Source organism: Centruroides sculpturatus, unplaced genomic scaffold (genome assembly GCF_000671375.1).
Source record: "Centruroides sculpturatus isolate CEXI.00-Female unplaced genomic scaffold, Cexi_2.0 scaffold512, whole genome shotgun sequence".
Lineage (NCBI taxonomy): Eukaryota > Metazoa > Arthropoda > Arachnida > Scorpiones > Buthidae > Centruroides > Centruroides sculpturatus.
Genome location: NW_019384734.1, coordinates 229,855 through 245,449, shown reverse-complemented (window position 1 = coordinate 245,449; position 15,595 = coordinate 229,855). Strand labels below are relative to the sequence as shown.

The following is a 15,595-nucleotide window of genomic DNA, read 5'->3' as shown; positions in this document are numbered from 1 at the left end:
TATGATACGGATATTTGATACGTAATGTATACAATATATATTAAAATTTAAGAAAATTTATTATTATTATTGTTTGGTGATATTATGTTAGAGATTCTTGTCATTTTTACTAATAATTGGACTGCAGTTTGAAAAAATTGTAGACCTATAAATGCCCACTGTCGTCCGTCTGTCCGTCTTTCCTTAAACTTGAGAACGAATCATATAGATGAACGTAAAGACCACAAACGTAAAGCTTAGGGACAGGAAGTCCCATTAACTATATACGAACTTCCGTTGAAAACCGGAAGACACGTTATTTCAATTCAAAACTTTTCCCCTGAAAGGAGTTAGATGACCGACACGACTCGATTGTTAACGGAAAAGTATAACGTACAGGGATAAGCTACTACTAATTTAAGGCGGAGAGCATATATTTTAAATTAAATAAATTTAAAACATGATTAAAAATTGAAGACCGGCAATTTAATAATTGCTCGTTTTGAATAAATTCCTTTTAATTAAATGGTAAAAGTTTTATTTATATTCCAGCATACAACTTAATGATAAAATATGAATATAATAAATGTAAAAAATATTTAGAAATTTATCAAAATTAATTAAAATATTATAAAACTTTAAAATTATTTAGCAAATCTCTAATTTATATGATTTTGTTATCAGAAGCAAATCGTCAATTAGCATTTGTTTGCAGAAAGTCTCTAGTTTCATAAATAATAAGCGATTAAGGAATATCAATTAGGCCTATATAGCCATCTATGGAGAATTTATAATCAATTAGTTAATAATGATTAAAGTATTATGCTATTAATATATCGTATGTAATCCGACTGATGCAAATATTTTAATTAATTTCATTTTATTTAAATATTATTAAAATCATAATTTATAATCCGTTCCTTTTATGCTATTTTTCTAATGGAAAAATTGTATCGCATATTGAACAATTACTTATAAAGCTATAGATACAATTTACTTTTTGAAATAGTTAAATGAAAGTTTAGATTTAAACTTCTGTTTAAAGATTTAAGTTTAAAGGTTTGTAATTAAAATTTAAATACTTTATTGACATTAAATATCCTGTTTAATATAATCCGTAAACTCATATTTTAAACAAATAAAGACTTTGATAATTCCATTAACTAGATCTTTGCAGTTAAAGAGTCTAATTTGTATATCACATTTTTGGATATCTGCCTACTTTTATTTGATTATCATTTCAACAATTGACTTTTCAAAAGAAAATAAAAAGTTTTTAAGATCTTTAAAATATTTGTAATATAAAATCAACGGTTATCAGAAGTGATCGCATCGCAAATTTAAAATCCATTTTTATGTAAAACTATCATTTTTCCATATTTTCGATAGCCAAAAGTAAAAACATTGAACTTTCACAAACCTGTATAAAATATCTTTACCAATACATAAAACATATTCTCTCTTTATGTACTTTTAACAGTTCTGTGATTGATTATGGAGTATCTTTTTCTAAAATAAAAATTTTAAAGTTTAAAATTGTTTAAAAAAATTCAACGTGAATTTTGGTTTTTTTAAAAAAAAATGGTAGTAAGCCATCTTTAATACGTTAAATTTTCACATTAGATAACTTTTTTCCTCCACTGCACAATAGCAAAAATAATTTTCATTCTTGTCAAACTGAGAATAAAATATCTTATTTATAAGGTGAACCAAGTGTAACTTATTCAATAAGTATTCTGCATAAATTTATTAGTTTTATAAGTGATTGAATATAATGCATTATCCATATTTTTCGAAAAATTAATTACTGTAAAAAGTTTCGTAGTTTGAAAAGAATACAGTAGCCTATTTCTTTTCTGCAATTTGAACTTTTTGTAATATAGACGTTGTAGGACTCTATCGACAAGTGATGTAAGTTTGTAGGTTTCGTAGAGTTGTCAACTGTAAGTTTTTGAATTGAAGAATCCGGATTTAACTCATTTTCTTCGAGTACCAGATTGTTTGATCACTTCTCTGATCAAATACGTCTCTAATTGTTAAACAGTGCCGTTTAATTTTTTTGAAATCAAGTGTTTTTTTAAACGTTTTATTACTTTTGTTCAATATTCATTTTCTTTACTATGTTTGTAATTATTCTGTGATCATAGAAATTAATTAATTATAAATATATAAATACACACACACATTTATATATGTTTATATATTATATATATAAACATATATACTGTATATAATATAATACAATAAGTATGAGAGTGAAGGGTACCACGTATGTAGCAAACTATCTTTGATTCATTCGATATTTCATTTTCAAAGGTGAGGCTGTCTCACAGTTAACATGAATTAATAATTGCCAACTATAAGATTTCTATTTTTGAATTCTTGAAAATTTCTTAAATGAATTATTAATGATAATAGTTCTAATGGAACTTATTAAAACTTTATTATAACTATTATCATCATTATTAAATTTAAATAATTTCAAGAACAGGTCTATTAGTCTACTGTTTTATCTTGAAATAGAGCTTAAATAAAATTTTGCACAAATTATTTTAAAAACCTACATTTCTGCATAAAAAGTATTTTTATAAAATAAAATTTAAAAGTTACATTTAAAAATTTTATCTGTTCTGTGGTAGGAAAAATCTAGATTTCTTTCTGGTTTATTATTTATATAGGATGTCCAACAGATTCCATATCTTGACAATCGGATGGCCGGGCGGTTAAGATATCAGCATATCGCTCTGAGGGATCCTAAAACGAATCTGGAAGTTTGAAGACCCCCATGAATTTTTAGAGGGTAGTCCGTCCCTGATATATCCGATCTCGTCCCTCATCACCTAACCACCCATTGTAGGTCTGGCCAAATCTACGATGACATTGATTAAAAACACTCTCTTAGTGCCCACAAGGTGAAAAGAGTCCATAAAAAGTAGATTCCATGTTGTGATTATACTCATAGTATTAAACTTGCTATACGTACGCACAACCAATAAAGAAATAAATAGGAAATAATGCATATTTATAAAAATGTAAGATGCTTCAGTATGTCAATAACAATAAGCCAATCTTTACAATCGGATCGTTCCGAATAATTTTTGCGCCTGAAGCAAGTCTAAGAACAGCGCAATTATACTTGTATTCAATGTTCCCTCTAAGTTGCGCGGCTGTGCACTGCTCAAATTGTTACCGCGCAGGCGAGCATGCACACCGATTTGAATTGTTGTTTACTTATTTCTCACTCTATCTGCAAGAGTCGTATTCCTATAAACATTATAGACAAGTTCAGTAAATAAACTCGGATTCCGGAAAAGTATTTTTTAATGCTCAGGAAATTATAACAAAGAATCGATTCTTTGTGCGTGCTTTCAAAATGTCGAAATGTCTTACAAGGTTTCGCTATTACTCCAAAACAGAATATTATACAACATTATTTACATAACATACGTACCATTTTCTATTGTCTGAGGTAATATTTTCATTCAAAAATAAAGAAAATTCGTACTCTTCGCAACGAAATCGGTAACAAGTGGGAGCAGCCATATTCTTGCACTGACCAAAAACTAAGTCTAAACGCAGTGCATTTAATTCTGGCAATGGAAGCAATTGTTTTCTGAACGCTACGCACTGAAACCGGTTCTTTTACTAACCTATCCGTACATGAACTGACGCACTTAATTTATTTACTGAACTCGTCTTATGACACTTTTTTAGTATCCGGAGCTCCATTTAATTCATCTCCTGATTACATCATTCGTATACATTTTGAATGTCATCAGTGCAGAAATCGTTGGCATCCAACGAACAGAACAATGTGCCTAGTCAACTTGCACATGCGTAATGAGGTTAACTTTTCTTGTTTTAATCATTCAAATAATAATAATAAAAAAAATACCTTAACAACACGCACAAATAAAATTGAATCGAAATATATCATTATAAATATCGCATAATACTGTATAATAAAGTGACCGATATAGAGTAATAAAAACTAATAATTAACATAATTGCCATCGCTAACTCACGTTTTTGATTATCTGGTATAAAAATAATACGAAAAATATCATTGTATTAATTTATTAATAATTTTATTTATTAAATATGATCCGACTTTACGCATTAAATGAAAATTATTTGAATTTTTTAAAACTCTTTTTCCGTGTCGATATTAACAAGGCATTTTTTTTAACAAGTCCATTTATGGGTTCGTCCTGGTCCATAATGGGGCGGCCGTGTGATGAGAGACGAGGCCCGACATACCTGGACGGACTACCCCCTGAAAAATTTCTGGGCTTTTTCCCAGGAATTTTAATTCGTAAGAAGTCGATCCTGGGTTCCCAGAGCGCTAGGCTGCTACTTTAACCGCTTGGCCATTATACGAGTATAAAGTTCTTTATAGATTTGAGCGTTGTACAAGTACAATATTTCTTGTTACTATTTTATAATTTGTATTCTATTAATGGCATTTAATTAGATAATAATAGAATACAAAGTATAAAATATCAATATGGGATTAAAACAAAATATTAAGTCAAAATTTTTAAGGATTATATAGAATTTTACTTTTTTTTCCTAAAATAAACTCACAGATTAATATAAACAAGTAAATATATACTTACATGCCTCAGCTTTGCAGCTTCACATGTAAATCCAATCTTTTATATCTGAAATTATATAACACATCCAGTAAAGTGTCTTTCTTGCTTGTTTACTTATCTTTATTGTTACTTATCGCATTTCATATAAATCTTAGTGTGTGGATGGCCTTTGATATTGTCTGTTGACATAAAGTAGAAATTTCTGAATTACTTTATCCATTAATTCTGCACGGCAAAACTACTACTACTTTGACTAACGGCCTTGACCCTTCTCCAGTTTATGCTAAAATATCAGACAGATTAATTGGCATAGTTTTTATAGGCTAAAATATATTTCACGCGCTAACGGGATAGGAGATTACTCTAACCCCACATGGCAACCATACTGTTTTGATTTGCATCCAAGTCCGTTTAACTCGCGAATCTTCTCCGCTTCATCTATAGGCACGGCCCTGTTTGTAATATGAGAAGTAATCAAAGTAATGAAAGAAAACGAGTTGAGTTAAAACCGATTTATTGAAATTAAAAATTTTAAAGATTCGAAATCAGAAGAAGAAAAAATTTAGTAGAAAAATTATTATTATTAAGTATTAAATATTGATGACGGGAAATTATACGATTACGAAAAAAGAAATTCTCGTTAGAATTTCCTGTTAACTGTTTAATGTCAGCGTAACGAAAAATTACTAATATAAAATTGTTAAAGTTAATCTAATGGAAAATTGTTAATAAAATTCAAACTTTACAAGTTTTATATTAGTTACCTTCTTAATACGTAATGAATCGATTATAGGCTTTCTTTTACCGTGTTATCTACGGCGATTTTTCGCGTGTAAATTGACAGATACTGTATTTATTCTCCTGGTAGATTCATGTACCAGATTGATTCACTTGTCTGTTCAGTGATCCCATCATCAATTATTATATGAAAGGGATAGAGAAAGTTTTCGTCTCTCACATAAATGAAGCGAGTCGCTAAATAACTGAATTCACTATTCTCATTTTCATCGATTCGTATGATTTTTAATAAACTTGCTAATCATTCTGCACAAATATATTTTTAAATAATTATTTTTAAGTATATGTTTAGCTCTCTCTATAATTCACGATCCATTCGATAATTCCGACTTGTGATTTACTATGGGAGAACTTATTTTAACGGATGTTAGAAAACTTAGAACAGCTATTTAAGCCTAAACTCGCGAAGAAGAAATGAATTTAATTTTAATTAGATTTAGTAGTAATTCGTATGGTTTAATTTTGAACAATTTATTGAAATTTAATATTATCTGTGATGAGACATCGCTGCAGGAACTTATTTTCCGATGCCATAATTGGAATGTTTCTCATCAATAATTGAATAGTAGTTAAAACTCTGTCATTTAATGATAAAGTATTCAGTTCAAGTTAATTTAACAAAAAGTTAGATTAGATAAGTTAATTATTTTCCATTAATCGCGAAGTTTATCCTATTGTACAGTATAGAACGTCGAAGATAATCATTAGGATTTTACAATTGTCTCTAACGTCTTTTTTAAAATAAAAATATAAAATCTGTGTGAAAATAATATTTTTATATAGTTATATTAAATTTTATCAGAGGAATATTTACTTTAATAATAAGAAATGAATAAAACCCCATTTTTTAATGAACTTAAAAAATCTATTTTATTGGAGCTAATTTACAATTTCTGGAGTACTTTTTGCATCTCATGATAATGGACAATTGAACCTATCAAGAGATACAAAAGCACTTTTGTATGGGTTTGGTTGTTGGAAACTAATTTTCAATGTAAATTAATGAATTCTAATAAAGCAAATTTTTAAGTTTGTTAATTAATCAATTAACTAACTTTAAAATATTTAGAAATATGTAAATATATTAATTACTTACAAACAATTCTTATTAAAATATAAACAGAATTATTAAATGAAATTTATCAGTAAAATATAAAAACAATAAAAAAGTAGATTTTTTTTCCCCTAAAAATTATCTAACATTGAAAAAATGTATTCTGAAGTATATTTTGTTTTAAAGCTTAAGAAAATTTTGATACATTCATTTTTTAAATAATACAAATCATGATTAGTAATAAACTATAAAATCTGTATAACAGTAAGGTAAATATTTTCTTAATATATTATTCACTACACATATAATTTAATTTTTTAAATTCTATTTTGCTGAATTATGAAAAAGCAGAAGTTTATTTAGATTTCTCTGTGAAATAAATACAGAAAAAATGAATAAATATAAAATATATTTATATATACAGTATTTAGTATCACAAGCATCTATGAAAAGTTAAGTAACTATGACAAAATTGTGTAGGAAAAATGAAATTAACTGTATATTTATTAAAAAAAATTGATATACTGATACCATAATGTTATAAAAAATATACTTTGTTATATTAAATGAATAAAGGAAGAAGAAATATTTTTTAGAAACTTTATTTTATCAGATAATGGAATTGATATCGTAATGGAATAAAAGAAACATATTTTATTTAAAGGTTAAAAGCTTTGTGACCTAAACTAGTTTTTATATTTCTATTTTATTTTATCAATTAAAATTTATAACTAGAAAATTTAATAATAATGTTTTTCATAGTCATTTAAATTATGTTTTAGTGTGCTATTTGAAAATTCTTATTTGTTGTTTTATTTTTTACTACAGTATATTAGAATCTTGTAATTTTGTAAAAAGCTTCCTAATTTAAATTAAAACTAACAGCAGATTTTTGTATCTACAGTTTTTTATTTTTAATTTCTAAATTTATATATTCAAACATTTTTTTTTAAATTTCTGTTTAATATTCATATAAGATAATGTATTCACAGCATATTTAAATAAGTAAAATGTATAAGGCTTAGTTAATTCTATATAAGTTTTAGTTAATAAAAATTGCAAATTTATGAAAATCTAAATTTTAAATGTTTGAAAAATACACTGAACAAAATTTTACATTTTTAATGTTTTTATATTTTTTTAAATTTTTAATGTAAAGGCAAAAGAAGTATTTTGGACAGCAACTTATTTCTTCAATTTGGAAATAATGAGATTAAAATTTCTAAAATATTTTTAAGATAATTTCATTATAATAAGAAGCTTAAATAAATCTTATAATCCTAATTAAATTATTATAATATATGGCATGAATATGAAGTGATATCAAAAAAGTTTGCATTTGTATTTGATCTTATTGGAGGATAAATGATATTGAAAAGTCATTTTATTGGTCAAGAATAAAATCTAATACGGTATCATATATCTTTACTGTTTACAAACTATAATCAAATAGCATCAGAAAGAAATATTTTCAGACATGAACCAGATACTATATTGTTTACATTTTTTATTTTCTAATTTTATCAATATTGATGTTATGGACATTCGTTATTATTATACAGTTTATTATAAACATATATTTTTATTGTTAGAAGTTATTTTTGAACAATATAATGTAGTTTTTAAAAATTGTTTTTTTTTAATTATTGTTTACAATTCTGAAAATGCTTTAAGTCACAGTATTCATATATTGCCATAGTGTACTATTGCAAATATATACAATTACAATTGAGAGGTATTACTTATAATTAATGCTGGTTATAATGCATCATCATAGTTTTCAGACCTTAGTTAATTTAACAAGATTAAAGTAGCCACTGTGAATACTCAGCTGAATTGATCAATAAACCTTTTTTTCAAGTGGATGAAGTTTAAAGAATACTAGCATTTTCAATCTGGTTATTAGACCATCTGCAGGCACAGAGTTGAAAGCGTTGGAAGATTGGATAGACCTCAATTGTTTACTCTGTTGGGAACTATCCCATCTTTCTTCCGACACTGGCATCTACTTATAGTTGTCCACACCTGATGGTCTGTTAACCAGGCCAGAAATGTTAACATTCTTTAAACAAATGTTAAAAATTCATTAATTCTGCTTAGTTATTTTTAATATATATTGAAAATAAGATACAAAAGGAGAGAAAATTTTGAGGTTGACAGGATTCTTTGCAATTATATCGTTTTCTTAACTACAGAATCTTGATGCAAAGAAAATTTTGATATCTTAGTATTGAATCAATTCATTTCAAACTATCTGCTTTATTGTGTGTTAATTATTTAATATAACTTCAAAAATCTTCCAATCAACATCTTTGACTCAGTTATAGAAATGTTATGTTTTTCAGTTCAGCTGCAATTTAGCTGTAGGCTATACATATTTCACAGAATAGCCTATGTTTATATGAAATGTTTTAACTAAATCTGAATATTGATGATAAAATTTATCAATATGGAGAACTTAATTCACCATCTCTGTCATTACTTTTCTTTTTTGTTGTAAAAAGTTGAGACTAAAAAGTTACAAAACAAAAAGATAAGATTCATTAATTTAAATTTTATATTTATTGATTAAGAATACAAATTTTATGTAGTTATTATATTAACATTTTATTATATTTAATTTTTGTTTAAATTTACTACAGTATAATATTAATTTTAAAATAATTATTATTCATTTTGAAAAAAAATTGCAATTTCTTATAGGTTTTGCCCACTTGGGAAAGTAAACGTGGTGGTAGCTTAAATCTTAAGTTCCGAACTAATGAACCAAATGCCGTCCTTCTATATAACGGTGGTACTGAAGGAAATTATTTTGCATTAGAACTATTAGATGGCCACATATTCTTATTATTAAATCTGGGATCTGACACTGTTAAAGTTCAAGCTACCTCTCGAAAAGTTGCTGATGGTCACTGGCATACAGTCTCTCTTCGTAAAACTGGAAAATCAGGAAGAATAACTACTGATGAATCTTCAGTAGATTTTACAACTTCAGGTAGAAAATTAGTAACCATTTATTTCTTTATTAAATTAAATGCAATTGTGATATAAATTTTATTCTTTTAAATTACATATATTTTTATATTTCACTTTTTTCAATATGTATTCTTATTAACCTGGACTAGATACACAATACATGTTACAGGGTACTAATTGCTTTTTTTAAAAAAGTGTCAATGGCAGTTTCACCATTACAATTAACAGCTAACTCAATGTGAGTTTCTAATGATTGCATTGCATCAAATTNTCCGACTGATGCAAATATTTTAATTAATTTCATTTTATTTAAATATTATTAAAATCATAATTTATAATCCGTTCCTTTTATGCTATTTTTCTAATGGAAAAATTGTATCGCATATTGAACAATTACTTATAAAGCTATAGATACAATTTACTTTTTGAAATAGTTAAATGAAAGTTTAGATTTAAACTTCTGTTTAAAGATTTAAGTTTAAAGGTTTGTAATTAAAATTTAAATACTTTATTGACATTAAATATCCTGTTTAATATAATCCGTAAACTCATATTTTAAACAAATAAAGACTTTGATAATTCCATTAACTAGATCTTTGCAGTTAAAGAGTCTAATTTGTATATCACATTTTTGGATATCTGCCTACTTTTATTTGATTATCATTTCAACAATTGACTTTTCAAAAGAAAATAAAAAGTTTTTAAGATCTTTAAAATATTTGTAATATAAAATCAACGGTTATCAGAAGTGATCGCATCGCAAATTTAAAATCCATTTTTATGTAAAACTATCATTTTTCCATATTTTCGATAGCCAAAAGTAAAAACATTGAACTTTCACAAACCTGTATAAAATATCTTTACCAATACATAAAACATATTCTCTCTTTATGTACTTTTAACAGTTCTGTGATTGATTATGGAGTATCTTTTTCTAAAATAAAAATTTTAAAGTTTAAAATTGTTTAAAAAAATTCAACGTGAATTTTGGTTTTTTTTAAAAAAAATGGTAGTAAGCCATCTTTAATACGTTAAATTTTCACATTAGATAACTTTTTTCCTCCACTGCACAATAGCAAAAATAATTTTCATTCTTGTCAAACTGAGAATAAAATATCTTATTTATAAGGTGAACCAAGTGTAACTTATTCAATAAGTATTCTGCATAAATTTATTAGTTTTATAAGTGATTGAATATAATGCATTATCCATATTTTTCGAAAAATTAATTACTGTAAAAAGTTTCGTAGTTTGAAAAGAATACAGTAGCCTATTTCTTTTCTGCAATTTGAACTTTTTGTAATATAGACGTTGTAGGACTCTATCGACAAGTGATGTAAGCTTGTAGGTTTCGTAGAGTTGTCAACTGTAAGTTTTTGAATTGAAGAATCCGGATTTAACTCATTTTCTTCGAGTACCAGATTGTTTGATCACTTCTCTGATCAAATACGTCTCTAATTGTTAAACAGTGCCGTTTAATTTTTTTGAAATCAAGTGTTTTTTTAAACGTTTTATTACTTTTGTTCAATATTCATTTTCTTTACTATGTTTGTAATTATTCTGTGATCATAGAAATTAATTAATTATAAATATATAAATACACACACACATTTATATATGTTTATATATTATATATATAAACATATATACTGTATATAATATAATACAATAAGTATGAGAGTGAAGGGTACCACGTATGTAGCAAACTATCTTTGATTCATTCGATATTTCATTTTCAAAGGTGAGGCTGTCTCACAGTTAACATGAATTAATAATTGCCAACTATAAGATTTCTATTTTTGAATTCTTGAAAATTTCTTAAATGAATTATTAATGATAATAGTTCTAATGGAACTTATTAAAACTTTATTATAACTATTATCATCATTATTAAATTTAAATAATTTCAAGAACAGGTCTATTAGTCTACTGTTTTATCTTGAAATAGAGCTTAAATAAAATTTTGCACAAATTATTTTAAAAACCTACATTTCTGCATAAAAAGTATTTTTATAAAATAAAATTTAAAAGTTACATTTAAAAATTTTATCTGTTCTGTGGTAGGAAAAATCTAGATTTCTTTCTGGTTTATTATTTATATAGGATGTCCAACAGATTCCATATCTTGACAATCGGATGGCCGGGCGGTTAAGATATCAGCATATCGCTCTGAGGGATCCTAAAACGAATCTGGAAGTTTGAAGACCCCCATGAATTTTTAGAGGGTAGTCCGTCCCTGATATATCCGATCTCGTCCCTCATCACCTAACCACCCATTGTAGGTCTGGCCAAACCTACGATGACATTGATTAAAAACACTCTCTTAGTGCCCACAAGGTGAAAAGAGTCCATAAAAAGTAGATTCCATGTTGTGATTATACTCATAGTATTAAACTTGCTATACGTACGCACAACCAATAAAGAAATAAATAGGAAATAATGCATATTTATAAAAATGTAAGATGCTTCAGTATGTCAATAACAATAAGCCAATCTTTACAATCGGATCGTTCCGAATAATTTTTGCGCCTGAAGCAAGTCTAAGAACAGCGCAATTATACTTGTATTCAATGTTCCCTCTAAGTTGCGCGGCTGCGCACTGCTCAAATTGTTACCGCGCAGGCGAGCATGCACACCGATTTGAATTGTTGTTTACTTATTTCTCACTCTATCTGCAAGAGTCGTATTCCTATAAACATTATAGACAAGTTCAGTAAATAAACTCGGATTCCGGAAAAGTATTTTTTAATGCTCAGGAAATTATAACAAAGAATCGATTCTTTGTGCGTGCTTTCAAAATGTCGAAATGTCTTACAAGGTTTCGCTATTACTCCAAAACAGAATATTATACAACATTATTTACATAACATACGTACCATTTTCTATTGTCTGAGGTAATATTTTCATTCAAAAATAAAGAAAATTCGTACTCTTCGCAACGAAATCGGTAACAAGTGGGAGCAGCCATATTCTTGCACTGACCAAAAACTAAGTCTAAACGCAGTGCATTTAATTCTGGCAATGGAAGCAATTGTTTTCTGAACGCTACGCACTGAAACCGGTTCTTTTACTAACCGATCCGTACATGAACTGACGCACTTAATTTATTTACTGAACTCGTCTTATGACACTTTTTTAGTATCCGGAGCTCCATTTAATTCATCTCCTGATTACATCATTCGTATACATTTTGAATGTCATCAGTGCAGAAATCGTTGGCATCCAACGAACAGAACAATGTGCCTAGTCAACTTGCACATGCGTAATGAGGTTAACTTTTCTTGTTTTAATCATTCAAATAATAATAATAAAAAAAATACCTTAACAACACGCACAAATAAAATTGAATCGAAATATATCATTATAAATATCGCATAATACTGTATAATAAAGTGACCGATATAGAGTAATAAAAACTAATAATTAACATAATTGCCATCGCTAACTCACGTTTTTGATTATCTGGTATAAAAATAATACGAAAAATATCATTGTATTAATTTATTAATAATTTTATTTATTAAATATGATCCGACTTTACGCATTAAATGAAAATTATTTGAATTTTTTAAAACTCTTTTTCCGTGTCGATATTAACAAGGCATTTTTTTTAACAAGTCCATTTATGGGTTCGTCCTGGTCCATAATGGGGCGGCCGTGTGATGAGAGACGAGGCCCGACATACCTGGACGGACTACCCCCTGAAAAATTTCTGGGCTTTTTCCCAGGAATTTTAATTCGTAAGAAGTCGATCCTGGGTTCCCAGAGCGCTAGGCTGCTACTTTAACCGCTTGGCCATTATACGAGTATAAAGTTCTTTATAGATTTGAGCGTTGTACAAGTACAATATTTCTTGTTACTATTTTATAATTTGTATTCTATTAATGGCATTTAATTAGATAATAATAGAATACAAAGTATAAAATATCAATATGGGATTAAAACAAAATATTAAGTCAAAATTTTTAAGGATTATATAGAATTTTACTTTTTTTTCCTAAAATAAACTCACAGATTAATATAAACAAGTAAATATATACTTACATGCCTCAGCTTTGCAGCTTCACATGTAAATCCAATCTTTTATATCTGAAATTATATAACACATCCAGTAAAGTGTCTTTCTTGCTTGTTTACTTATCTTTATTGTTACTTATCGCATTTCATATAAATCTTAGTGTGTGGATGGCCTTTGATATTGTCTGTTGACATAAAGTAGAAATTTCTGAATTACTTTATCCATTAATTCTGCACGGCAAAACTACTACTACTTTGACTAACGGCCTTGACCCTTCTCCAGTTTATGCTAAAATATCAGACAGATTAATTGGCATAGTTTTTATAGGCTAAAATATATTTCACGCGCTAACGGGATAGGAGATTACTCTAACCCCACATGGCAACCATACTGTTTTGATTTGCATCCAAGTCCGTTTAACTCGCGAATCTTCTCCGCTTCATCTATAGGCACGGCCCTGTTTGTAATATGAGAAGTAATCAAAGTAATGAAAGAAAACGAGTTGAGTTAAAACCGATTTATTGAAATTAAAAATTTTAAAGATTCGAAATCAGAAGAAGAAAAAATTTAGTAGAAAAATTATTATTATTAAGTATTAAATATTGATGACGGGAAATTATACGATTACGAAAAAAGAAATTCTCGTTAGAATTTCCTGTTAACTGTTTAATGTCAGCGTAACGAAAAATTACTAATATAAAATTGTTAAAGTTAATCTAATGGAAAATTGTTAATAAAATTCAAACTTTACAAGTTTTATATTAGTTACCTTCTTAATACGTAATGAATCGATTATAGGCTTTCTTTTACCGTGTTATCTACGGCGATTTTTCGCGTGTAAATTGACAGATACTGTATTTATTCTCCTGGTAGATTCATGTACCAGATTGATTCACTTGTCTGTTCAGTGATCCCATCATCAATTATTATATGAAAGGGATAGAGAAAGTTTTCGTCTCTCACATAAATGAAGCGAGTCGCTAAATAACTGAATTCACTATTCTCATTTTCATCGATTCGTATGATTTTTAATAAACTTGCTAATCATTCTGCACAAATATATTTTTAAATAATTATTTTTAAGTATATGTTTAGCTCTCTCTATAATTCACGATCCATTCGATAATTCCGACTTGTGATTTACTATGGGAGAACTTATTTTAACGGATGTTAGAAAACTTAGAACAGCTATTTAAGCCTAAACTCGCGAAGAAGAAATGAATTTAATTTTAATTAGATTTAGTAGTAATTCGTATGGTTTAATTTTGAACAATTTATTGAAATTTAATATTATCTGTGATGAGACATCGCTGCAGGAACTTATTTTCCGATGCCATAATTGGAATGTTTCTCATCAATAATTGAATAGTAGTTAAAACTCTGTCATTTAATGATAAAGTATTCAGTTCAAGTTAATTTAACAAAAAGTTAGATTAGATAAGTTAATTATTTTCCATTAATCGCGAAGTTTATCCTATTGTACAGTATAGAACGTCGAAGATAATCATTAGGATTTTACAATTGTCTCTAACGTCTTTTTTAAAATAAAAATATAAAATCTGTGTGAAAATAATATTTTTATATAGTTATATTAAATTTTATCAGAGGAATATTTACTTTAATAATAAGAAATGAATAAAACCCCATTTTTTAATGAACTTAAAAAATCTATTTTATTGGAGCTAATTTACAATTTCTGGAGTACTTTTTGCATCTCATGATAATGGACAATTGAACCTATCAAGAGATACAAAAGCACTTTTGTATGGGTTTGGTTGTTGGAAACTAATTTTCAATGTAAATTAATGAATTCTAATAAAGCAAATTTTTAAGTTTGTTAATTAATCAATTAACTAACTTTAAAATATTTAGAAATATGTAAATATATTAATTACTTACAAACAATTCTTATTAAAATATAAACAGAATTATTAAATGAAATTTATCAGTAAAATATAAAAACAATAAAAAAGTAGATTTTTTTTCCCCTAAAAATTATCTAACATTGAAAAAATGTATTCTGAAGTATATTTTGTTTTAAAGCTTAAGAAAATTTTGATACATTCATTTTTTAAATAATACAAATCATGATTAGTAATAAACTATAAAATCTGTATAACAGTAAGGTAAATATTTTCTTAATATATTATTCACTACACATATAATTTAATT

General features: G+C 26.9%; 1 protein-coding gene across 1 annotated transcript in view; it reads left to right on the top strand.

Annotated features, from left to right (window-relative positions):
* LOC111628246 (neurexin-3-like) overlaps nucleotides 1–15,595 on the top strand; it is a 131,653-nt gene that overhangs the window by 51,472 nt on the left and 64,586 nt on the right. Inside the window, exon 7 of the mRNA XM_023371995.1 lies at nucleotides 9,133–9,477. Within this exon, the coding sequence (XP_023227763.1) occupies nucleotides 9,133–9,477 (345 nt within the window). The remainder of the gene's footprint in view (nucleotides 1–9,132; nucleotides 9,478–15,595) is intronic.